The 25107-nt window shown below is 44.3% G+C and overlaps 1 protein-coding gene across 5 annotated transcripts in view; it reads left to right on the plus strand.

Annotated features, from left to right (window-relative positions):
• Positions 1–25107, plus strand: part of pappaa (pregnancy-associated plasma protein A, pappalysin 1a) — a 182490-nt gene that overhangs the window by 86657 nt on the left and 70726 nt on the right. For all 5 annotated transcript variants that reach the window (XM_083793928.1, XM_083793929.1, XM_083793930.1 and 2 more), the window contains exons 13-16: positions 13047–13157; positions 16828–16963; positions 17186–17399; positions 22922–23096. In XM_083793928.1, the coding sequence (XP_083650054.1) occupies positions 13047–13157; positions 16828–16963; positions 17186–17399; positions 22922–23096 (636 nt within the window). The remainder of the gene's footprint in view (positions 1–13046; positions 13158–16827; positions 16964–17185; positions 17400–22921; positions 23097–25107) is intronic.

Below are 25107 nucleotides of genomic sequence, written 5' to 3' on the forward strand. Positions count from 1 at the left end.
GATTGATTGGGTTCTAGTGATTAACTCATTTGCCACCTAGAACATCTTTTGACGCCTTCTGGTCCTTTTGCCCTCGTCGGAGAGATCATGTTTTGATGTCTTTTTATATTATACCGGACCGGTTTATTGATTATGGTTCACAACTGTTCTGTTGGCGCCTGTAACACTCCGGTTCCAGTGCGATGAAAAAATAAATAGACGTCTGAACCCATCGCAGGTGTTTGTCACCTGCATCATCTCTGCCACCTCAGCTCTTGAGGAGAAGTGTCATGTCGACAGATCCAGGGGACAGATAAGGTGGTTGAGACAGATAAGCTGGCCTGGTCACTTTTTAAACGTTGTGGCAGGAATCCTGCCCGCACGCACACACGCAGCCAGCGGCTTGTCCGGCAAAAAAACAAAAAAAACCAAAAAACACATATTGGGTTTCCACCAGTGTCTGATTTCCATGGCTCAGTCAGTCGTCCACATCAGGGTGAAACTCCTCGTCCTTGCAGGGTGATGATGGCTATCTTATCTGCCTTCCCTCTGCTTTTTGTTTTCTCCGGGTTGTTTATGTGTCGCTCGCTTACACCATGCAGTGGTTCTCAAAGTGGGGTCCAGGGACCCCCAGGAGGTCCTTAAGTGTAGTGTGTGTGTGTGTGTGTGTGTGTGTGTGTGTGTATATGTACAGTATATGTATATGTATTTGTATATGGATATATAAGTATATGTATATATATATATATATATATATATATATATATACCGGTGTGTGTGTGTGTGTGTGTGTGTGTGTGTGTGTGTGTGTGTATATATATATATATATATATACATACATACTGTACATACATACATATACATATAACAATGGATTAATGCCAGAGTAATCAGTAAGAAAACACTGTTTCATGTTTTGCACAATTTTTTGAAGAATCATCCGATCGTTAACTTAGCTCCATTTCACGAACGTGCGCCTTTAATATGAGCAATCGCTAATGTCGGAAAATATTCCACAATCACCAGTGACAAGGAAGAAGAACAGCTCCGGTCGCAGTCTGCCATCATTGTCCATATAGCACTCCATTACCCAGCATCCCTCAGAAGCGAGCGATGTGATCCAAACGTGTGACGTATCACAAAGTACCCGCGGAAAACCTCCTATGTCTTAAAAGTTATCAAAATCACCCAATAAAACAAATAAAACATACCCCCGGGGAAGCTCTGGGTCGGCAGTGAAAGAGATCTTAATTCATTAAGTCGGGAAACTCGGGTTCAGCAGTCAAATTATTAAATTGATTAGTTTGATTAGCTGTTACTTTTTGTCCCCTGGTGTAAAGTAACTAAGTACATTTACTCAAGTATAATTGTCTATACTTTTACTTTTACTTCAATACATTTTAGAGGCAAATATTGTAGGCTTTCACTCCACTACAATTATTTGAAAACTAACTAAGTTACTAGTAACTTTTGCAGATTTTAATTATTATTTGGGAAATTGTATCTTCATTGCAGTGTTGATACTTGTACTTACAGTAGTAGTTTTGTCAGTACGCGAGAGTTGATCCCATCCCAATTTGTCGTGCGGCTTCGCCACTGAACACCACATCGTGATGCCTGTGAGCTAAAAGATTGATTTGATGTCTTAAAGCTTCTCATTTAGAAAGTGTGTTAATCATTCTTTTCACGGGGGGAGAGGGCAGGGTATTCAATTTTGTCAAAGATTTTAATTTATTTTTCTAAAGTAATTTTCACATCGAGCCTTTTAGAATGTCTTCACATAATAAGGGATGCCTTTGGGTCCAGTTAGACAAATTGAAATAAAGGACGCCCTTTTGGGGTTCGGCCAATTTGGCCATTAGTGTTCATTATTTGTTCCCAAATTGTATTTTCAAGCGGCAGGTTGCGCAGCAGCAAATATAATGTTGTGCATCCCTGAAGCATTGGTTCTCAAAGTGACGGCAACTTTTTAACCCCCGTCCCGTCCTGTCCCGTGCCCAATTTCGTCAGTTATGCCAATTGATTCCTCTCCACACACATGTTGTCACTGCTATCCTACTGACTCGCCTGCCAGTGAGGAGCCCCCGGCGGGAGAACGTGGAGCCTCTGTGCTGCTCGTCCCGGCCAACACTCCCTACTGACAGCCTGTCATATCGTAGGATATTTGTGCTGCCCCCCTCCCGACGAGAGTGCTGCTTGCCTATTCCTCATGCAGATCGGCTATTTTCGCTGTATGCGAGGACGCACACACGGCCGCTCGCACAAGTCAGAGCCACTAGACGCTTTGTGTGTGTGTGTGTGTGTGTGTGTGTGTGCCCGCACGCGTGTGTGTTGGGAGAGAGAGAGAGAGAGAGAGGGGGAGACGCGCTCTGATCATGTTCAAGACGGATATCTCGTGTTGTCATTATATTGTATTAAAAGTAAAGACGGTTGTATCCACACTCAAAATGCACACCTTCCCGGTCGGCCAACCCCTGATGAACTTAACCATTATTTCACTGATAGACAGTGATAGTCTATGCAACGTCACCCCGGAAGATCTATTTATGAATTGCAGCCTGGTTAAAAGCACTCGGAGAAATTAATTAATTAGAACCAATTAACCAAATGGTTCGGATGTTCGCTCGGAAATTACTGCAAATGTTCGAGTCCTAAAAACAGGGCTAGGGTACAGCCTTACTGACAGGTGAACGCCTCAGCCCGTATGAGTATGCAGTGACAAATATCGCTCTCCCCGCTCGGCTTCCCTCCCCCCCCGCACACGGGATGCTCGACAAAGCTGGATCAAAACCTCTTCAACCTCCACTGCACCACCCGAGCATTTTAACCTCTTCGTCAGCTTATATTGCCATTGAAAAATAGCAGATCTACGAGCTTGTCCATTTTTGACAGTTTTTGAAAAATCAAAAGAAAATGGAAAATCTTAACTTTTTTCGATTTTTGTGTGTGATGCTGTAGTAGACTATGCTCAAGCAGGACATTCGTGTGTGTGTGTGTGTGTGTGTGTGTGTGTGTGTGTGTGTGTGTGTGTGCATGCAGTGTACATACCGTATTCACTATATCTATGCACATGTTTTCTATATGACAGGATGTGTGTGTGGGTTTGGTTTGTATGGGGCCCAAAAGCATTATAGAGGCATGCACGCAATACACACACACACACACACACACACACACACACACACACACACACACACACAGGACCACATAGCCGCGTCCTCGCATCACCCCAATGAAATGGCTATAGAGCAGCCAGTAACATACTGTAAGCAGCACGCACGCACGCACGCACGCACGCACGCACGCACGCACGCACGCACACACACACAGTCGCACACACACATTATGGAAACGAAACAAACTGCAGAACAAAACTGAGGACAATAAACTGCCAGTGAACTTAGCGTACAGTAACAGTACAGTAGAAGTACAGTGAACTTACCGTACAGTACAGTATAAGGACTCAGATTAGTTTTAGTTATGGTTATTTAAGCAGCAATACCAAATGATCATCAGCACCATGACAATGCGGAACGAAACCACAGTGCAGAGCAAGTTGTAGTCCAAACAAACCCCCCGTTCACTTGCATTGGACTCAATTTCCCAGAAGCCCTAGCAGCCCAGATGATGACTTGATTTCTGGTTTCGTCATCATGACGTGACGGCCTCGTCATCAGGTCCCGGATAAATCCGCTGTTTCTTTTTAATTATTTTAAAACAGCTAATTAAACGCATTAAACAAATGTCGGGTATAGCGTTTTACGGTGGAACACTGGATTAAACTATTAGCGGCCGTCAAACTGTCAAAGGCAATGCAACTATCAAGAGTTAATTAAACACTGAGGAGTTTACAGTTCAGATGAATGAAATTGAAATTAAATATAGCTGCAAGACGGACCAAGAAATAAAAAAAATCACACCGTGTGAACTGAGCAGTGCAGGCTGCTCAACAACACAGCTGGCTGGCTGCAGTTTTAGTCAAGGGCCTCCCACACCGTCTGCGAACACCGCGCGTCAAAACAGCCGCCTCCGTTATTTTCAATGAACCTATCGCACACCGGCGGCGTCCGACGCGCGCTGGCGCCTCGCCTGACGCGCCGATAGAACCAGTTCTATTTTCCAGGCGGCGCCGCGCGGCAACGCGTCGCACCGGACGGAGCCGGTGTGTGTTGGGCTTTATAGTGCTCAGTGTGAATGGCCCTTTTAGGCTGCTCAACAGTGCCACTTTAGGTCACCCAGCGGTATTGCAGCTGTTCGTACCCCAAACAGACAGACAGACGGACGGACAGATGGACGAGGCATGAGTTATGCCTGTTCAAAGTGCCTGTTATCGGTGCTTGCAGCTATATTTATTTTACAATTTTTCACGGACAAACTTCTCCTCAACTGGTATTCCAGATAATGTTCTATAGATTGTGTGTAGAACGTTTCACGCAAATTGCTCTACAAGCAGAAAATCAGGTTTAAGCATTTTTCAAACTTCTCAAAATGGTGGAAAATCGGAGGGTGGAGCTTACTGGTACTATTGCTATAGCGCCCCCCTTTGGCCAATCAGAGTAAGACTGGTTTCAGTGCTATTTGGCATGACCCTCTACCATACTGTAAAGTTTCATGAACATGTGACGCAGACGCATGTACAGTATGTACAATATTAGGGGCAGAAGTTTTTCATAAAACTGATATTTTCATTGGCTCATAAAACCTTCATTGTTAAACAAAAAACATTTTCATATAATTCAAAATGGTGTGTGATCTTAAGGTCAGAGTTCAAAAGTCCGAACACACACAAGGAGACGCATACTGTATGTGTATCAAAGTGTTATTGTTTTATTTTTTACTGACGGTGAAACGGTTCTTGAGCTATGCGTGTTCAAAGTTTGCATTTTCAATTGAGTGCTATAGTGCCACCCTTTGGACGGTTTTTGAATGCTGTTGATGTTTTTTAATTTGAATCTTGAAAAGTATATGGTTTTGGACATAATGATGTTTCCACGCGGCACAGACGATTTGTTTTATGTTGATTTCTGCAAACAATTTAGCAAATCTCCCCATAAGACATACTTCACCCACATTTGTGAAATTAAAAGGAAAATAATAATTGTCCATAGAGACAAGCAGCCAGACAATAGTCCACTACTCAAAGTACATGAACTTGAATCCTGTTAAAGTTAATTCTGAACTAAACTAAATTGACAAGCTCCCCCCTGTCCAAAATATCTTCAGCAACGTGGATGATTAGCTAAACTTTCAGGCTTGCTTGCACGCACGCATGCACGCGTATGCACGCATGCACGTGTACGCACACATGCACACATGCACACACGCACATGCACTCACGCACACAGAAAGAGTCTTAATTTAGTCCAGCTGGCTGCATAATATAGGAGAGTTGGCCTGGCAGCCTCTCCCAGCCAACCCCTTGGTCTGTAGACACAAACTGGTGTTTGTAAATCACCACTTCAGATAAAAGAAGAGAGAGGGAGAGGGAGAGAGAGAGAGAGAGAGAGGTGGGTGGGACGGGGATTTGAGGATTGTTGTGCCAAACAGCGGACACAATGGAGATAATGGGAAGGGAAGGGGAATATACCCCCTTCTCCCCTCTCTCACACACACACACACACACACACACACACACACACACACACAATTAGTCCAATTATCTACCATTTATGCACTGTAAAAGTTACGGGGGGGAAACAAAACAAATAAACTCAAACAAGGGAAAGTCGAGAAGCCGTAGAGAGAAAGAGAAAGTTAGGGGGGGGGGGGGGGGGGCTAATCAGAGTAATAACAGGTTTATTTTGTTGCTGTTGAACGGAAACCTCTCTCTATATCTCTATATCTATATCTCTATATTTTAACTGGATTTAAACCCTTTTCATGTCAAGGCCCATTATTTATTCTGCATTTGAGCCACGGACCACCATTTGCCTCTCAGACCCAAAACTAAAGAATATTTTGTTTTAGGAGAGATCATTGGCAAACGTTGATCAAAATAACAATTATTTTACAGTCTAATTGTGTAGACTTCTTGTAAATTAATTAATGCAGATGTTTAACAATAATTAAAGATCTAGAAGTGTCCATTTGGCTACCAACTTCCCATCAAGGACCACTGGTTGAAAACCACTGCTTTAACTCTTTGAGAACAACGTGCGCAGAGTTGTGGCAACTACAGAGGAAAACTGATGAGACATACAATGAAGTTACGGGGAAGGGCAGTGGAGGCTATAGACTATTAGGGCATGGAGTGAGCATATCTATAGACTATTAGGGCATGGAGTGAGCATATCTATAGACTATTAGGGCATGGAGTGAGCATATCTATAGACTATTAGGGCATGGAGTGAGCATATCTATAGACTATTATGGCATGGAGTGAGCATATCTATAGACTATTAGGGCATGGAGTGAGCATATCTATAGACTATTAGGGCATGGAGTGAGCATATCTGAGCAGCAGTATGGTTTAATGCATGCCAAGGAAGAGTATACTGTAGATGTTTGCTTCGAGGATGTTGACGGAGAAAAGTTCAGAGAAGGTCAGGTTGAGCTGCATTGTGCCCTTTTGTAGATCTGGAGGAAGCATAATGATAGGGTGCCAAGAGAGGAACTGTGGTCTTGTATGAGGAAGCCTGGAGTGACGGAGAGATATGTCGGAGTGGTGCAGGACATATATGGACGTTGTGAGACAGTGGTGAGGTGTGCTATGGAATGGTTGGGTGTGACAGAGGAGTTCAAGGTGGAAAAGAGGTGAAGAAACGAGGCCAAGCGGGTTGGAACGGGTGGAGGAAAGTGTCAGGTGTGATGTGTGATAGGAGAGTATATCAGCAAGAATGAAAGGGAAGGTGAATGAAAGTCGGTGGTGAGACCAGCTATGTTCTATGTACGGTTTAGAGACAGTCGCACTGAGGAAAAGACAGGAAGGCGTGCTGGAGGTACAGTATAGTGGAGACTAAAGATGTTACGGTTCTCTCTGTAAGTGACAAAAGGTGGATGGGATCAGGAACGACCCGTGTACATCAGAGAATGTCACATGTTTTGTAGATAAAGCCAGAGAGGCCAAACATGTGTGTGATAGAGGCTTTTTTTTGTTGCCCCCCAAAAACTTAAATATCTGAAAAAAATACCCATTGGCATGAATCCAACACATTGTTAGTAAAGATGATGTGTAAACATAAACAAGCAAACAAACACATTGTTATTGTATCTATCAGTGGCATTAAGAATGGCTAAGAATTGTGTCGTTGCTTTATATGAGAATGTTGTATGACTGCCACTCTGTGACTGACCTTGTTTGGCCCCCTGGAATTGTGGGACTTTTTGTTGAACTTTTGGTGTGTTGTTTTGTGCCAGATCCTGCTGCCAAACTCCCTATGCATGGCACTGTGACACGCACACATGCATACACACACTCACAGACACACGCACGCACACAGACACACAGACACAGGCACGTGCGCACACACACGCACGCAGACACACACCCACACAAATGTGGAAAATGAACAATACACATCTTGTATGGGGGTCCCTGGCACAAGATATTTGCAGCAGCCAGAATGCAGCCAGACAAAAAAACTGCAAACATTTCTCATGTGGCAACACCTCCGTGAACGTGTTTACTCCGATTGAAATATTCTCAGTAAACGATGCCCCCCCCCCCCCACGTCTTTGCTTTGTGAGAGGAAAAAAACAACGACAACAAAAAAAGTTCAAATGAGAAACTTTTGAGGCCCAAGTCTAAAGCGTATATGGAGCCGCCGCCATCTGTGAGGCATTTGTGGAGAGGAAGAAAGAAAGAAAGACACAGAGAGAGAGAGAGAGAGAGAGAGAGAGAGATTTGTATGAGGTTTCAGGCACCATCCAATGGTTTACCGGAACGCCGGTTGGGTGGTGAGTGCCTGGTGGGTGAGGTCATGTCACCCAGCAGCCCCACCCACCCTCGTACCCTCTCTGTGTCCCACTGTGGGGGCTTTAGTTCCAGGGGTAATGCCCACCCTCGTACCCTCTCTGTGTCCCACTGCGGGGGCTTTAGTTCCAGGGGTAATGACCACCCTCGTACCCTCTCTGTGTCCCACCATGGGGCTTTAGTTCCATGGGTAATGACCACCCTCGTACCCTCTCTGTGTCCCACTGTGGGGGCTTTAGTTCCAGGGGTAATGACCACCCTCGTACCCTCTCTGTGTCCCACCATGGGGCTTTAGTTCCATGGGTAATGACCACCCTCGTACCCTCTCTGTGTCCCACTGTGGGGGCTTTAGTTCCATGGGTAATGACCACCCTCGTACCCTCTCTGTGTCCCACTGTGGGGGCTTTAGTTCCAGGGGTAATGACCACCCTCGTACCCTCTCTGTGTCCCACCATGGGGCTTTAGTTCCATGGGTAATGACCACCCTCGTACCCTCTCTGTGTCCCACTGTGGGGGCTTTAGTTCCAGGGGTAATGACCACCCTCGTACCCTCTCTGTGTCCCACTGTGGGGGCTTTAGTTCCAGGGGTAATGACCACCCTCGTACCCTCTCTGTGTCCCACTGTGGGGGCTTTAGTTCCAGGGGTAATGAGTCAATGACCCACCACTTCCACCATGCACGGCCTTTACTGTACAACCTTCACTTCAGCATCTTGGAGGCAAGAAAAAAAGAAAGAAAGAAAAAAATAGCGTTAAGGCAATTTACCAAAAATCCTGCTCTCAGTTGTCCTGGCATGGATGGTGTAATGACTGGCTTGTGCGGTAGAGCCTAAAGGGGCCGCCAGCCCAAAGGGGCCACGGCCGTTACTGAGGGGGCTATAGGAGAGGCAGGTCGCCTGGGAATCACCCTGGTTTAACCCGTCAGCTCGCCCTCCCAGTCTCATTGGAACAACCTCCCCCCCATATTAGAGCTGCTCAAACAATTAACATTTTCAAATCCCTTCTTAAAACGCACCTTTTTTCCCTGGCTTTTAATGTGAACTGATTTTAACCTTTTTAGGCACTGTGTCCCACGTTGATTCTATATGCTATGTTTCTATGATTTTTGTGCAGCACTTTGGTCAACTTCGGTTGTGTTATAACGTGCTATATAAATAAAGATTGATTGATTGTGAAAGTGTCCCTGAGCAAGACAATTATTTAGTTACAGGTTTTTACAGTACGCTATAGTTTAGAGTAGACTAGAGCACCGCCTAGTAATTCATTTTAAATGATACCTGCGGTTTCTCTTTCTGTGCATGGGGAAAGGTCAGGGGGGGACAACGCAAGCGTATTTATGCGGGTGCGCCCACATACATTCTTCCCGCTGGAAGAACATATAGTAGATAACAGTAGCACAATTTGAAATTTGCACCCTATGGCCAGAAACATTATGAAGTCTGTGTGTTTCACTAGGGTTTGACTGGATTGCTGAATTCCTACAATGCTCATGATGCTTTAGTGTACTTCCCCTCCTTGTGGAGGTGTGACTTTGTAGTCCGGGAATGCACATTTCAAAAGTAAGCAGACACGTTGTGGATCTGATACTTTTGACGCTTTCGTGAGACCATGTAGTGTGATCGAGTAGAGGGCGTAGATCTACGGGGAGGGACATAAAGAGTTTAATTGTGGAGATAAGAGGTTTCTGCCCGACAGCGGTGGCAATCGGTGGCAAAAAAAATAAATGGGGGAAAAAAAGAGACAACAAAGAAAAGTATGCTCAGTCCACATGGGATCCAGCGTAGAAGGAATACCATCATTCCCGAGGTTTGTCTTTTCTTTTTGCATGTTGCCACAGTGCTTATGTCCGTGTGTGACCAGGCCCTGTCTGACCAGGCCATGTGGTCTAGAGAGAGAGAGAGAGAGAGAGAGAGAGGGGGAAACGTGCCCTTCCTCTAGCCTGGAGAGAGCTACGGCTCTGCTACTGTATGCATGTACATGTATATGTATAGGGCTGGTGTGTGTGTGTATGTGTGTATGTGTGTGTGTGTGTGTGTGTGTGTGTGTGCGTGCGTGCATGCGTGGGTGGTGCGCCAACTTACTCTTGCTTTTCTGGGATCTGGGACAAAACTGTGTCTGTGATTGTTTCCTTGTTTTACTACCCAGTCTTGTTTCTCTCTCTCTCTCTCTCTCTCTCTCTCTCCTCCTGCAAACTGTTACTTACCTGAAGGCTCGAGTGGCGATGGGCTCCATGCCCAAGCATTTGTATCACAGCCAAAGTCATGGAGAGAAGAGTGTGTGCGTGCGTGCGTGCGTGCGTGCGTGCGTGGTTACTTCTTATGTGGCCGATTACTTGCAGCGTGAGAGGTCTAAACTGTTGCTCTAAACTCTGCTGCCATTATGTAGAATGAAGAGGAGAGGGGGGGGTTCTTCAGAGTCTCTCACCCACTTGTGTGTGTGTGTGTCATGGACAGTCACCTGGCTTGAAAAAAAGGGCAATGATATTGGTGACTCTCTCTACTCTTTTGGTGCACTAGTACAGCTACGCGCCACACTATAAGGGTCCATTTGGTTACCAACTCTCCATAATTTAGCTGGGGACCACCTGGAACCCCCTCAAGGACCACTGGTGGTCCCGGGACCACTGGTTGAAAACCACTGCTCTATATAAAGCACACTCGCTGTCAAAGTCATCCGCAACACCACGCTGTATGAATGAATGAAGTTGTGAGTGGCAGTATATGTGCGGTGCAGAAGTACGCGCGCACGCACACGTGCACACACACACACACACACACACACACACACACACACTCAACTTATTTTGCGAGGACCCCCCCCCCCCCTCCAGAGCTGGAGCAGGTTGTATTCCATGGTGTGTTAGCGGTGGGGGAACATTATGTTCTGCCCCACAAAGACGGCGCTGGTACATTTCAGCCTCTCTGTGGACTGTTAAGCAGTTCATGCCGGGACAGCATCCCCGTGCTGCTCTACATCTTAACCGCTTTAAAAATATATATATATTATGCTCTGGCCATTCAAGAATAGCAGATCTACAGATCTACTACTATGTATGAGCTTGTAGATCTGCTACTTTTGAAAAACCTTTGAAAGTGTGTGCAAATCCTTGAATGTGTGTATTTCTTTAAAGCGAACATTTTTAACTCAAATCTTTGCTTCTGGGAGGTCCCTGGCTGGAACCAAACAACATGTTTTGGTGGTCAGCAATTTTGGGGGTTCTTGACATGGAAAAAGTTTGAGCACTACTGATATAGCGACATAAATTGTAATTACATTTTTTTCTCAGAAATGTGTTACTTAAGATTTAAGACATTTGAAAAATCTGTCTCGGGTCTTAATGGGTTAATCTTGCGTGGGTCCTCTCTGCGTGTGTGTGTGTGTGTGTGTGTGTGTGTGTGTGTGTGTGGGGGGGGGGTGTTGATAGGATTGCCAACATTCGTTCCCTTATTTTGGAAACTAAAAAGACGTGTCCCTTATTAAACTGATAAACGGACACACTTTGTTCCTTTTTGTTTTATTTATTTTTTTAGATCAATCACACGTCATAATAGGGGCACACATCGTACTATTTCAAACAGCTCATATACATAATACCAGAAAGCAGGTTGTAATCCACTTCTATCCACTTCTTAGACTTTTAAAACTTTAAGTTGTCTCTGTCTGTACTTTCTGTACCGCCTGTCTGTACCGTTTTTTTCCTTCTGTCTGACACCACATCGGGACCTGCTCATGGTTCCGACATCCCATTACTTCTGACTGCGTGGATTGGCGTGCGGTTAGGGTAATAGAGATAGGGTTATAGTAAAGGATATAATGCGCCGTCGGAGCGATGACACGGCACCATCCAAATAGGCACGTTGTGAGCTTGTAGATCGGTGAATGGTCCCCTGCAGAATATGGGGTTGAAGTGGTTAATATTTTATCATTGCTGTCGGGCTAGGTTTCTGCCCTAAATGTTTGTCCTAAAATGTTCCAACAATAAATACTTCTTTGTCAGAGAGCATTAATGTGAGAACAGCTTGTCCATCATAAAAAAGAAGGTTCCAGCAGGTTTGACTTTGTTGTTGCAGATGCTGCAGAAGCAATTCAGTGTGTTCTAACTTCCAACAGTCACCCATGAGCATCTAGCTGGGTAAACCAAACCATCTCCCCATGTATGCATGTACATGTATATGTATAGGGCTGGTGTGTGTGTGTGTGTGTGTGCGCGTGTGCGTGTGCGCGTGTGCGTGTGCGCTGTATCAACAGAGTTCTCCAGTAACTTCCTCACAGTGTAGAAACAAGCAGGAATGACCCTGCTTGGCAGCCAGCCAGCAGATGGTATCAAAATGAGCCAACAACAGCACACAAGATGACAAGCATGGACAGCAGGACACGGGGGAAAAAGTGCATTTTAGTGACTGAAATTCTTTTAAAGACTGATTTCCTTTTTTCTTTTTCTTTTTTCACTTTTCATGAAGCGAAAGCACACGCTCATTCACAGGCTTACTGACTACTTTTTTTTATTTTTTATTTTTTTTAATGAAGACTCATTCCCATGTTTGGTTACAAAAAACCCTAGAAAAAACATAAAAACGTATCGGTTTACAGTATCTTTGGAGAGAGAACGCAGAGGTTTGTGATAAAGCATTGCCCATTTATGTCTTGTCTTCTCTTCTCTCTCTTCTCTCTTGTATTTTAATCATAATGTAATTCTCTTCATTTTTGTATAATTATTGATTTTTTGTATTCTTATTCTTATATGTATTGTAATTCATTGAGTCCTTGCTTGTCGTGTGAAATGTGCTATATAAATAACAATGAATGGCATTTTTATAGCGCTTTTCCAAGTGCTCAAAGCGCTTCACAATGGTTCATTCATTCATACATTGGGAGGTGAAGCGGCGAACAGTCGATGCCAGCGTCCTCACTTCCCACATTCACACGCCAACGGTGGCAAGCTCACACCGACCAACTCATTGGAGGCAATGTGGGGTTCAGTGTCTTGCCCAAGGACACTTTGACATGTGGACAGGAGTAGCCGGGATTTGAACCGCCGACCCATGGAACATTGGATGACCTGCTCTACTTCCTGAGCCACGGCCGCCCCATGAAGTAAACTTGACATGACGTGACTCTACTTGACTCTCTCTCTCTCTCTCTCTCTCTGTTCCCAGACGTGTCAGTCCAAAGTGTTCGATCTGTCTGACGGGGTGTCGCAGTACGCGTGGTTCCCATGCTCCCAGGCCCACGAGTCGTCCTGGGGATACCCCCACTATTGGCTCAAGGTAAGATGACAAGAGCATGCAGTGTTGATTTAGTCGAAAAATCTGCCATTACGACAGCATCAAGGCCCGCCAAAATCAATTTTAGTCGACTAAATCAACTGTAGATTTAGTCAAATAAAATCTTATGATATTCGACTAAAACTAGACTAACACTAAAACATTCCAGGAGACTAAAATATGACTAAAACTAAATGAAAACTATTTAAAAGACTATGGGCTGTATTTTGCGTGTCTTAAGTACCAGGTCTTATTCCCTAACTTGAGCAAACTAAAGACCTGGAGGTGTGATCAATGCTCTTTGGCCACTCAGAATAGCCAAATGGCATTGATCACGCCTCCAGGTCTTTAGTTTACTCAAGTTAGGGAATAAGACCTGGTACTTAAGACACGCAAAATACAGCCCCATGACTTAAACTAAAATCAAAAATTGTCTGTCAAAATCAACACTGAAGCAGTGGCGGGAAAAGGTACTCGCATGTTTCCCTTACAAGTAATAAAGTAGCAATACTGCAACATAGAACCTACTCTGTTACAAGTAAACGTCCGGAATACAAAAGTATATTGGCGTCAAATTGTAGTTAATGTACCAAGAGTAAAACTACTCGTTATACAGAATGTCCCATTTCAAGTTTTCAGATGTGTAAATATCTTGTGAAAATACTACAAGCTCACAATGTGTCGCACATAGTATTGTATTCTGAGCTTGTACAGTAGCTTGTACAGTAGCTTGTACACCTCCCCGAAAAGGCCTAGCTGTCCTGACCCCTTATCCATTATTTATACATGATGGACGAATAACAGTCTTAAGTCGACACAAATGATTAATTAGTGTCGACTTAGACTGTTATTCGTCTCAACTGCTCTGTATGTTTTGTAATAATAATCCAAATCTACAAAGTAACTAGTACCAATTTTATCCAATCCGGATAGAGCAGAGGTTCAAAATGTCAGTGTGTAATTTTTTTTAAATTCAAATATAGTGAAAAGACAATTTGATTGAAAAAAACAAACCCTGGCTATCATTGCATATCCTTCAGGTTCAGCTGGTACTGTAATGCAGGCCACATCAACTTTTGCTCTTAAGATAATTCATTACCCACATGCGTTCCTGCCTTCTGTTTCTTTAGCTACATAACCAAATATTGTTGATTTTTATTTCTTTGGCCTTCATGAAATATTCATATTAATCTACTCCTGGCTCGCCAGGACATGATTTAGAGGAAAGTTTACAGTTTGATTTAGGGCTTACAGTCGGCCCTCTAACCTTTTGTGGGTAGCTGTGTTGAAAATGTGATTTGCTGTATCCGTGAACACGTTTAACCACTTAAAAACAGCGGTTGTCAAACTTTGTTGTGCCAGGCCTGGGCCGTGGCTCAGCGGTCCAGGACCCTGGCTGGTAGTCTAGTCTGGCAGTGTGCCATGGGTTCGACTCCCGATCCTGAACTGCATATCACCCCCTCTCCCCATTTCCTGTCAGCCTACTGTCTATCCCTCTATAAAAAATATAAAATAAAGGCGAAAGCCACAAACAAACATTAAAAGAAGAAGGGAAAAAAAAGGTTTTTCATGCCAAGGATCCCCAGATTGATTTGGAGGCCTATTTGACGTTATAATAATTACGTTTGCTGGTCCCCGGACCCAACTTTGAGAACTAATCACTTAACCCTTTAAGACCAGAGAACAGATTTTACAAAATCAGTTTTCTGAAAGTTTCTATATCAGTGGTTCTCGAACTACAGTATTTCATGTCAAGGACCCCAAATATTATATGTAATTGCCCGCCGAACCCATTTGAAAATATGTTGTTCCAGGGACCGCCCAGAAGCAAAGATATGAGTTAAAAACGTACATATCCAAAGACATTTTCAAGATTTTTCAAAAATAGCAGATACACAAGCTCATAAGCGCGGCAGTCGGTGTCGTGAGCTTTGCAGATCGGCTATACTTTTTGGCAAATGTTCCCCCTAGAATAAGGGATGCTATAGCGTTCATGTGCGGATGAACAATGTTGCCAGTAATGTGGAAACGGCACAAAGTCATAAACGGCACAAAGTCAACATGTGTAAACTGACACTGCTCTACATGATCCATGTTTGAGTTTTCCATCACCATACTGTACTACACGCACGCACGCACAAAAGCAGGCAGGCACGCAAGCAGGCACGCACGCACGCACTCACAAGCATAAACCAACAGTGACTGAGTATTTTAAAGAATATTCGTCTCCTCTTACACGAGGAGTATTAAAAATACTCATTAATCAGTTGAATTTGATTTGTAGACATCTTTAAAAAAAGTGTCTTGTTTATTGGATTAATGGAAAAGTAATAATGGTTAGTTGGAGCTCTATATATGATGCATTACAGCGTACATTTAGTAGTAGTGAAAAAAGGTGGTCAAACTGTTTGACTGAATGTTTGCAAATTCAGTAAAATGTGAGAATCGGTATTCCTGTAATAGCAGTACATATATCATTGGTACTGGCAGCCACTTGCAACTTTGCATTTGCCACAATTACACAACGTAATATTACCATAACATCACAAGCACAGAAAAGGGACCCATCATATCAATTTTCAACACTTCCCAGCTGAGGGCTATCTGACACTTCTTGTTTGGCCATATAGTTGTCTCTGTTTGCAACAAGCCATTCCGTCTGTGTTCAGCTGTAAACCTCATAGGCTACAGTATTTCCAAAACTGTTACTTTCAGGGATTTAAATTCAAATACATCAAAAGCAGCAGATCGATTTGCATGGATCTGCTGCTTTTGACGCTTCATTATCATCAAGTAGGACGTTGATTTGCGAAAAACCACAAAAAGTCGAAGTTGAGAGGTTTCTGGGGGACAGCGACGATGTGTCCTGTGCAGTGCGCCGGCGAGCCGACCCCACGCGCCGCTTACAGGAAAACAGTGGCTGAAATATAATTGATTGCCTTGCTACACAACACTGTTTCTTGAACATAATCGTCGCTGTCGGGCGGAAACCTCCTATCTACATAATATTCAAAGTTTTTGTGCTTTTCTTTTTTTTTAATCCTGACGCCCCTACTTGATCACACTACAGCATCACACGAAAGACATTTTTACTTTTGAAATTGAGTCCTGTGAAAGTCACAGTGTTGGGACATATGAGGTTTCCACCCCAACAGAGACAATTGTTCCTGGGAATCCTGGAATACCGAGAATGATGATTGAACAGCAGGCTAATGCTTCATTTATATTTAGCTGCCAGACAATGAGCTCAAACTCCTTGCATGGCGAGCTTGTTACAGGAGCACTTTTCATTTTTCTATCTTCATATAAAGAAGTTAAGGGTCGTGTTCATTATTTAATATGGCAACATTTACAATAGGGGCTGCGGACCGTTCAGATTCAGATCTGCCAGTGGCATCATCGGTAGGCAGGTTTGGTAATACCAAAAAAGATTCTAATTTCAGCACCACACTAACTTTCCGGTAAAGAGAGAGATTGGCTTGGAATCACCATCAATTATGTCATTGGATTTGGTAGGCAGGTCTCTGAACAGTGTACAGCCTACACATTTTACTGGCATATTGGCACTGTTGGCCAGAAACCTTGTATCTCCACTGTATGTGTTTTTAATAAATGACTGTCTCCACACTCTCATTAACTTTTTTTCTCTCCCTCTCCCCCTCCCTCCGTCCAGGCTCATTTCTCTCATCCCATGGTGGCAGCAGCAGTGATCATCCACCTGGCAGCAGATGGAACAGGCTACATAGACCAGACCCAGTGCAACATCACTGTCCAGCTGGTGGACACTAAGGAGGGCATCCATAGCCTGGGTAAGCTGTCGGATGTTTTATTTGAGCTATGAATCGTCTCGGTCAAGTGGAAACCTCATTCAGTGTGTCCCGAAACTGATCCAAGCTGATCCAAATTCAAAAGTAGCAGATCTTACAACCTCAACATGCGTAGTGTTTTTTCGAGCTTGCCGGATCTGCTATACTTTCGAGGCACTAATTCGCCTGCCTTCCCCCCCCCCCCCCCCCCCCCCCCCCATGCAGGCGACTGGCGCCTGAGCTGCCGCACCAACCCGCTGGTGATCCCCGTGAGCCACGACCTGTCGGTGGCCTTCTACCACACCAAGGCCATCCTGGTGACGTTCGCGTCTCACCTGGTGGCCATCTCTGGCGTGGGCCTGCGCTCCTTCCAGTCCTTTGACCCCATCACCATCAGCGGCTGCCAGAGCAACGAGATCTACAACCCCACGGGCCAGAGGTGAGAGAGAGAGAGAGAGAGAGAGAGAGATGGAAAAAACACTGTGCTGGTTCAAATATTATCGTCGCTGTCCCGGGGCAGAAACCTATTATCTCCATTATTCTATAACGTTAACTTTGGTAAATGAACTCCCTATACTTGATCACACTGCAAACGCATCAAAAGAAGTATAGATCCGCAAGCGCGCACCACGTTTTGAGCTTGTGATTCACTACTTTTTGCTGTTTTTGAATTTGAATCCTGAAAAGTCACAGTTTTGGACATGTGAGCTTTCCACCTGACAGAGACGATATTCAAGAACAAGTTTAACGTGTGTGTGTGTGTGTGTGTGTGTGTGTGTGTGTGTGTGTGTGTGTGTGTGTGTGTGTGTGTGTGTGTGTGTGTGTGTGTGTGTGTGTGTGTGTGTGTGTGTGTGTGTGTGTGTGTGTGTGTGTGTGTGTGTGTCCATATGCTTTGTACATGCAGCTGCACTTACGTGTGTGTGTGTGTGTGTGTGTGTGGCTTTTAGTATGAGCGTATACATTGTGTGTATACCGGTTTGTGTACGGATTTGATTGAGCTTTTCGGCCTCTATCTGTAACTTAACTGCCGTGTCTGGCGACTGATCCAAAAAGTTCTATTGATCAATGGATCGGTCAGTCAGACGGACGGACGACCTCTGACTTCGGTGCTGAGCCAAACCGTGAGGGCATGCGTTATGATTAAAGAAGGATAAAGGGCTCGCAACAACTGTGACATGTCCTGTATAGGCGGCTAGAGCTTGATCACATTTTTGTGCGCTGGATTTCGTTTCGATATAGCGTTGATGTTGTCTGGCAAGAGCGTACATTCTCCTCCTCCTTTCATGTTCATGTTCTTCTCCATCGTCTGACTCCCCCTCCTTGTTGTTGTTAGAGATGCACGATCGGTAGCATATCGGAATGGGCCATATCGGCCGTAAAAATACCATATCGGTATGGGATCGGTCTCAAAATAATGCAAAGTATTTTGATCTCAATGGCTATATTCTACATTTAATTTGTGTACTCATCTCATTCAGTAGTGAAAACAGACTATTGGAAAATCTTCTTCTTCTTCTTCTCCTTCTCCTTCTCCTTCTCCTTCTCCTTCTCCTTCTCCTTCTCCTTCTCCTTCTCCTTCTCCTTCTCCTTCTCCTTCTCCTTCTCCTTCTCCTTCTCCTTCTCCTTCTCCTTCTCCTTCTCCTTCTCCTTCTCCTCCTCCTCCTCCTCCTCCTCCTCCTCCTCCTCCTCCTCCCATGCTCTCTTTCATTCTCATCTATTTGACTTTGGGGGGGCGGGTGGCCATAGCGTAATTATGATTGATTGAACTGTGGAGATAAGAGGTTTTCTTCGCCCGACATCGACCGATGTATCAATCGGGGGGGCCGGGTGGTTGAGAGACTATACTGCTCCTAACACCTCCTACTTTCACTCTCCCTTTCGTGTGCCTCTCCCTCTCTCCTCTCCTCCTCCTCTCCGTCTCATTCTTCTGGGCTGAATTCAGCCACATTTCCCGTAACAACCATCTGCAAAACACTACTACGGCCCCTTTTCCCTCAGCTGGTAACAACAGGAGCTATTAACATGACTCGGTTTTATGTTCCACGCTTGTCTTGCAGCGGTGGGAGAAGTACTCAGTTTTCTTTTTTCACTAAAAAGAATTGTTGCTGTCGGGCAGAAACCTCTTATCTCCATATTTGAACATTTTGAATATATGTATTTTTTTTCTCTCCGTAAATTAACTATTTTCTAAAAGTACTAAATTAGGTTTACGTTTATTTAGGGTTTAAACGAGGATAATCTAAAATGGCAAAATAAGCATCTAAAGTTTTCTAATAATTGTAATCGAGTAAAAAGTACAATATTTTCCTCTGAGATGTAGTGGAGTTGAAGTATAAAGTGGAAATACTCAAAAGTAAAAAAATATATTCGTTGCTGTCGGGAGGAAACCTCATAACTCAATTTCTTTTGCAAAATCTGTGCTATTGAACACCCTTTACATCGGTGTGTTGTTTTCGAAAATATTGATCCAATGGAATGTAGTAAAAACTGCTTTGGACAAAACCTCTTAACTCCATTGGACCCTCAAACTGTCTGCTAAAACAGCTAACTCCACCACCTCTCCCCCTCTCATGGAAGTAATTGACAATATATAAAGTTACAACACCAACTTTGATGAGGCAGTATTGCTTTGTTTTAAAAACATAAGGTTTTCTTAATTTCCTGAAAAATGTATATTTTTCATTTCCTGAAAAATGAACATTTTGGAGTTATGAGGTTTCCTCCCGACAGCAGAGAGATGTATATATATATATATATATATATATATATATATATATATACATACCTTGACGTTTTTGTTAAGTACAGTGCAGTAAATGTACTTAGTTACTTTCCACCACCAATTACTTGAGTGTGCACGTGCACAAACTCCTGCACGTTAATTCAACTCTTTCGTTTTTTGCACTCACAGGGGTAAAGGTAACATTTCACTTAACATTAAATGAAGCCATTGAGACCTGCAGGCCGATTCTACAGACGCCTTCTAAATCGGTAGTGCTCAAACGTTTCCGTGCCAAGGGAAAAATTCTCTTGAGTTCCATTATGTTATTGTTCTGTTCTGCTTCACAGTATATGTCATACTCTGCGCTTACAGTATCCTATGTTGTTCACTTACGTTGCACCCTCAATTGTTTTCTCATTCCGTTGCACTCTAATCCCCTCTGTTTGTGCTCATGTTCTTGTCTAGTTCCACTCTCCCCCGGTTCTGCCTTTTGTTCCCGTCCACAGGGGAGGAGAATAGTTTTCTAGGTAGTTAATTGTAATTTATGTCAGAAGTCCCAGAGCGGACCAGGGCTTGGGAAAAAAAAGAAAACCCACAAAGAGAAAGCTTGTTCCAAGCTAAACTGTCCATGGAGAAGAGAAGGCTTCTAGGCTTTCCCCAGCTTGTCCTCAAAGAGCCTAAAAAAAGGTCCAAGATGCTGCCTGCCTGCTACCCCTTCTGTTGTCTGTCTGGGTTCTGTCTGCCTCGCCTCGCCACCTGCTCTGCCTGCTGCCTATTCTCTCTTGCAAAGGCTGCTTTACACTTTGTGCTGTGACGGATATATCCAAGCTTAGTGTTTCTCAAACTTTTTCATGCCAAGGAACCCCCAAATCTAAATGTATTTATTTTGGCAGCGGCACGAAGTGACGAGCTTGTAGATCTGCATTTATTTATTTTTTATATATAAATGGATGAAGAGGTTTAAAATTATTTAGCTGGGGACCCCCTGGAACCCCCTGCAAGGACCCCTGGGGACCCCGGACCCCACTTTGATGGTCCGCAAAACAATGAAACCTCTCATCTCCATATTCAAACGGTTTGTGTTTTCACGTAAATGAACGCCCTGCTTGATCATACTACAACCTCACACATTGCTATCAAAAGATTTTGCTTTGTGTGTTTGTGTGTACCCCTACCCCATAGCGAAGATTTAATTGGCTGAGCACGGAATGTGATAAGAGTGCCCCCTTTTTTAATGTATCCCCCGTAAAGTAACATAATGAGGTTTCCACAGTGTATGACATCAGTTACATCAGTACTATGACATCATATTCATCAGTACTATGACATCATATTCATTACATCAGTACTATGATGACATCATATTCATGACATCAGTTACATCAGTACTATGATGACATCATATTCATGACATCAGTTACATCAGTACTATGATGACATCATATTCATGACATCAGTTACATCAGTACTATGATGACATCATATTCATGACATCAGTTACATCAGTACTATGATGTCATCATATGCATGGAGGATGGAGGGATGGATGGATGGATGGATGGATGGATGGATGGATGGATGGATGGATGGAATGAATGAGGGAGGGAGGGAGAGAGAGGAAAATGGTAATAATACTTCCTCAGATCCATATTCTGTTACACACTCTTATTGGCTGTCGGACAGATACCTCTTATCTCCATATATTAACTTTTAGTGTTTTTTGGGAAATTGACGTCCTGCTTTGATCACACTACAGCGTCATTTTATATTTGAATCCTGAAACGTAACAGTTTTGAGGTTTTCCACCCGACACTTTTCTCTGTTATACTCTGTGGTTCTAAAGTGTCTGTCTGTCTGTCTGTCTGTCTGTCTGTCTGTCTGTCTGTCTGTCTGTCTGTCTGTCTGTCTGTCTGTCTGTCTGTCTGTCTGTCTGTCTGTCTGTCTGTCTGTCTGTCTGTCTGTCTGTCTGTCTGTCTGTCTGTCTGTCTGTCTGTCTGTCTGTCTGTCTGTCTGTCTGTCTGTCTGTCTGTCTGTCTGTCTGTCTGTCTGTCTGTCTGTCTGTCTGTCTGTCTGTCTGTCTGTCTGTCTGTCTGTCTGTCTGTCTGTCTGTCTGTCTGTCTGTCTGTCTGTCTGTCTGTCTGTCTGTCTGTCTGTCTGTCTGTCTGTCTGTCTGTCTGTCTGTCTGTCTGTCTGTCTGTCTGTCTGTCTGTCTGTCTGTCTGTCTGTCTGTCTGTGTCTCTCTCTCTCTCTCTCTCTCTCTCTCTCTCTCTGTCTCTCTCTCTCTCTCTCTCTCTCTCTGTCTCTCTGTCTCTCTCTCTCTCTGTCTCTCTCTCTCTCAGCTTCACAAGGGAACCCTATATTGTGGACTGTGTGGAAAAGAAAGCTCTACCTCGGGGCGTCCGAGCATTCCAAGACCATGAAATGTCTGTCTGTCTATCAGTCAGTCTGTCTGTCTGTCTCAAACTAGTACTAATGCAGCATTGTTGGCCAGACTCTGCCATTGTAGTCTGCACACAATATGTCCCGTCTCTCCTCATTGGTAAACCACACTTTGCCATATGTTTGTAGCACGCACGCACGTACGTACAGTACACACACACACACACACACACACACACACACACACACACACACACACACACACACACACACACACACACGACGCCCCTTTCTTGCACATCAAAAATATACCAATCCTTCTGCTCACATGTGGTATCGTATTGATGATTTGATACGTTCACCACTTAAAACCCACTATAGTCTCAGTGAGTTGGAACTGTACTTGGACAGGAAAAATAAGGCAAAAGTAGCAGATCATCCACAAGCTGGAAACGTGCCGTGCCACCTTTCCAGCTGTTGGTTCTGCTACTTTTGATGCTTTTGTGTGACACGTAGTGTGATTAAAAAAAACAGCTTCAGATTGGGGGGGTGGGCGGGTGGGTGGGTCTGCTGCCACATACATAACAATCTGGGGTCGTTGAAACGAAAGAGTTTGAGAACCTTTGTCTTTGTTTTTTTTACGATCGGATGCTGGGGTTCAAGTGGTTAAAAACTCCTCCTCTCTTATCTCTCTTGTATTTTTTTTCCCTGGCATCTCTTGGCTCATCCATCTCTCTCTCTCTCTCTCTCTCTCTCTCTCTCTCTCTCTCTCTCTCTCCCCCTCCCCCTATCTCTCTCTCTCTCTCTCTCTCTCTCTCTCTCTCTCTCTCTCTCTCTCTCTCTCTCTCTCTCTCTCATAGTTGTGTCCATTACTCGTGTGAGGCCATTGACTGCCAGGAGCCTCTGATCCGCAATGCAGAGCTGGCGTGCAGCAGCCCCGGCCGGGACTTCTACAACGGAGACCGCTGCACCGTCGCCTGTGACTCGGGATACGTCCTGCAGATCCACCAGGATGACGACATCATCAAGAGCCAGGTGAGACCGACGCAACCCCAGTGGCGGGAAGTCACTTCGGGTCACTTCAGTAACCTCAGTTAGATGAGTGACTCGAAGGAGAGAGTCATGAGGAAGTGACTTCGGGTTACTTCAGAAACCTCAGTTTGATAAGTGACTCAAATGAGAGAGTCATATGGGGGTCCAGTGGTGGGAAGTAACTTTGGTTACTTCAGTAACCTCAGTTAGATGAGTGAGTCGAAGGAGCATAGATATAAAACAAATTGATGCCTCATTGGCCACCGCAGTTTGTTGGAGCCATGTGTGTCAAAGATGGGGCGGAACAATTTACATCGGGGGAGGAAGTGCGCCGGAAATGTGGAAGGGACGCTACGTCACACTGCCACTCTGTGGCCAATCACAGCGGACTATACTGGCCAATCACAGCACATCTTTTCCGGGACTTATCAGACCCGAACATGCGCTCTGTGACACACGAGGAATCTCAGGAATATTTTGCCCCCTCTCGAAAACATACGCCACAGAGCCGGAAGAGGCTATACTGTATGTCTATGCAAAGGAGAGAGTCATATGAGGAAGTAACTTCGGGTCACCTCAGTTAGATAAGTGACTCGAAGGAGAGAGTCATATAAGTACTGTAGACTTTTTGAGGTACCTTTACTTTACTTTTTTCCAATGTGTCCAAAGTGTTAGGTGGTGCTGACAAAACTACATGTTTAGGACAGTGTTGGGTGGTGCTGACAGAACTACATGTTTAGGACAGTGTTGGGTGGTGCTGACAGAACTACATGTTTAGGACAGTGTTGGGTGGTGCTGACAGAACTGCATGTTTAAGATAGTGTTGGGTGGTGCTGACAGAACTACATGTTTAGGACAGTGTTGGGTGGTGCTGACAGAACTACATGTTTAGGACAGTGTTGGGTGGTGCTGACAGAACTACATGTTTAGGACAGTGTTGGGTGGTGCTGACAGAACTACATGTTTAGGACAGTGTTAGGTGGTGCTGACAGAACTACATGTTTAGGACAGTGTTGGGTGGTGCTGACAGAACTACATGTTTAGGACAGTGTTTCTTCACTAGTCCGATCCAGAAGAACACAGCTTGCTGAACACTGCTACAGAGCTGATCATGAGGTTATATCTTCCCTTCTTCTCTGGAATCCTGCCTCAAAGCAGACCATAGGTAGAAAACTGTCGTTCCCTGATGTCATCGCTAGGGCCACATGCATCAGTAAGCAGGAACTGGGGATGGCAATGAAGGACCGGGAAGTCTGGTGTGGCATTGTGAAATCCATGACCAGGAGTGACAGAACTACATTTTTAGGGCAGCCATAGTGCGAACAGATCCTGCTGTTAGCAGAATGTCTGACATTATCACAAAGCCCAGGTGAGACGCAACTTGTAAATTGAAATTGTGACACCATAATGTGTGTAGCACAGAAAAGACACAGCACATGAATATGGCAATCCAATGCTCACATGTGGGTTTATTGGCTTGATACTTGTAACCGCTTTAACCCCCTATATATTTAGCATCCCTAATTAATTTTTTTTAATCAACCAGAAATGGTACAAAATAAGTTAAATTGTAAAATAGCCTAATTTTAATAGATTTTATATAATTTCAATTTTAATATATAAAATATTATAAACAGTGCACAGCACATATTTTAGCCTATTTAGGCGTGTTTACACACAGGTTTGTGGGAGACGGAGGGAGACGTTCGCCAGAAAGATAGCAGATCTACAAGCTCACGACAACGCGGCTACAGTATGTCCGTGGACGGGCATTTAAGTGTAGATGTGGACTGGCCATGCCTCTGACTACATCCTTCAAGGTCCCAAAGGGGGCGCACGGTGACATCACCAAAAGCCCAGGTACACTGTAAGATGCAGGAATGAAAAGAAAAAATAAATAAACGGGGATTGGCGCTCACACACACGAGAGAGAGAGAGAGAGAGAGACAGAGAGAGAGGGAGAGAGGGAGAGAGACAGAGAGAGGGAGAGCGGGAGAGAGAGGGGGAGGGGGGA

Source organism: Protomyctophum parallelum (assembly GCF_964188405.1).
Source record: "Protomyctophum parallelum genome assembly, chromosome: 21".
NCBI lineage: Eukaryota > Metazoa > Chordata > Actinopteri > Myctophiformes > Myctophidae > Protomyctophum > Protomyctophum parallelum.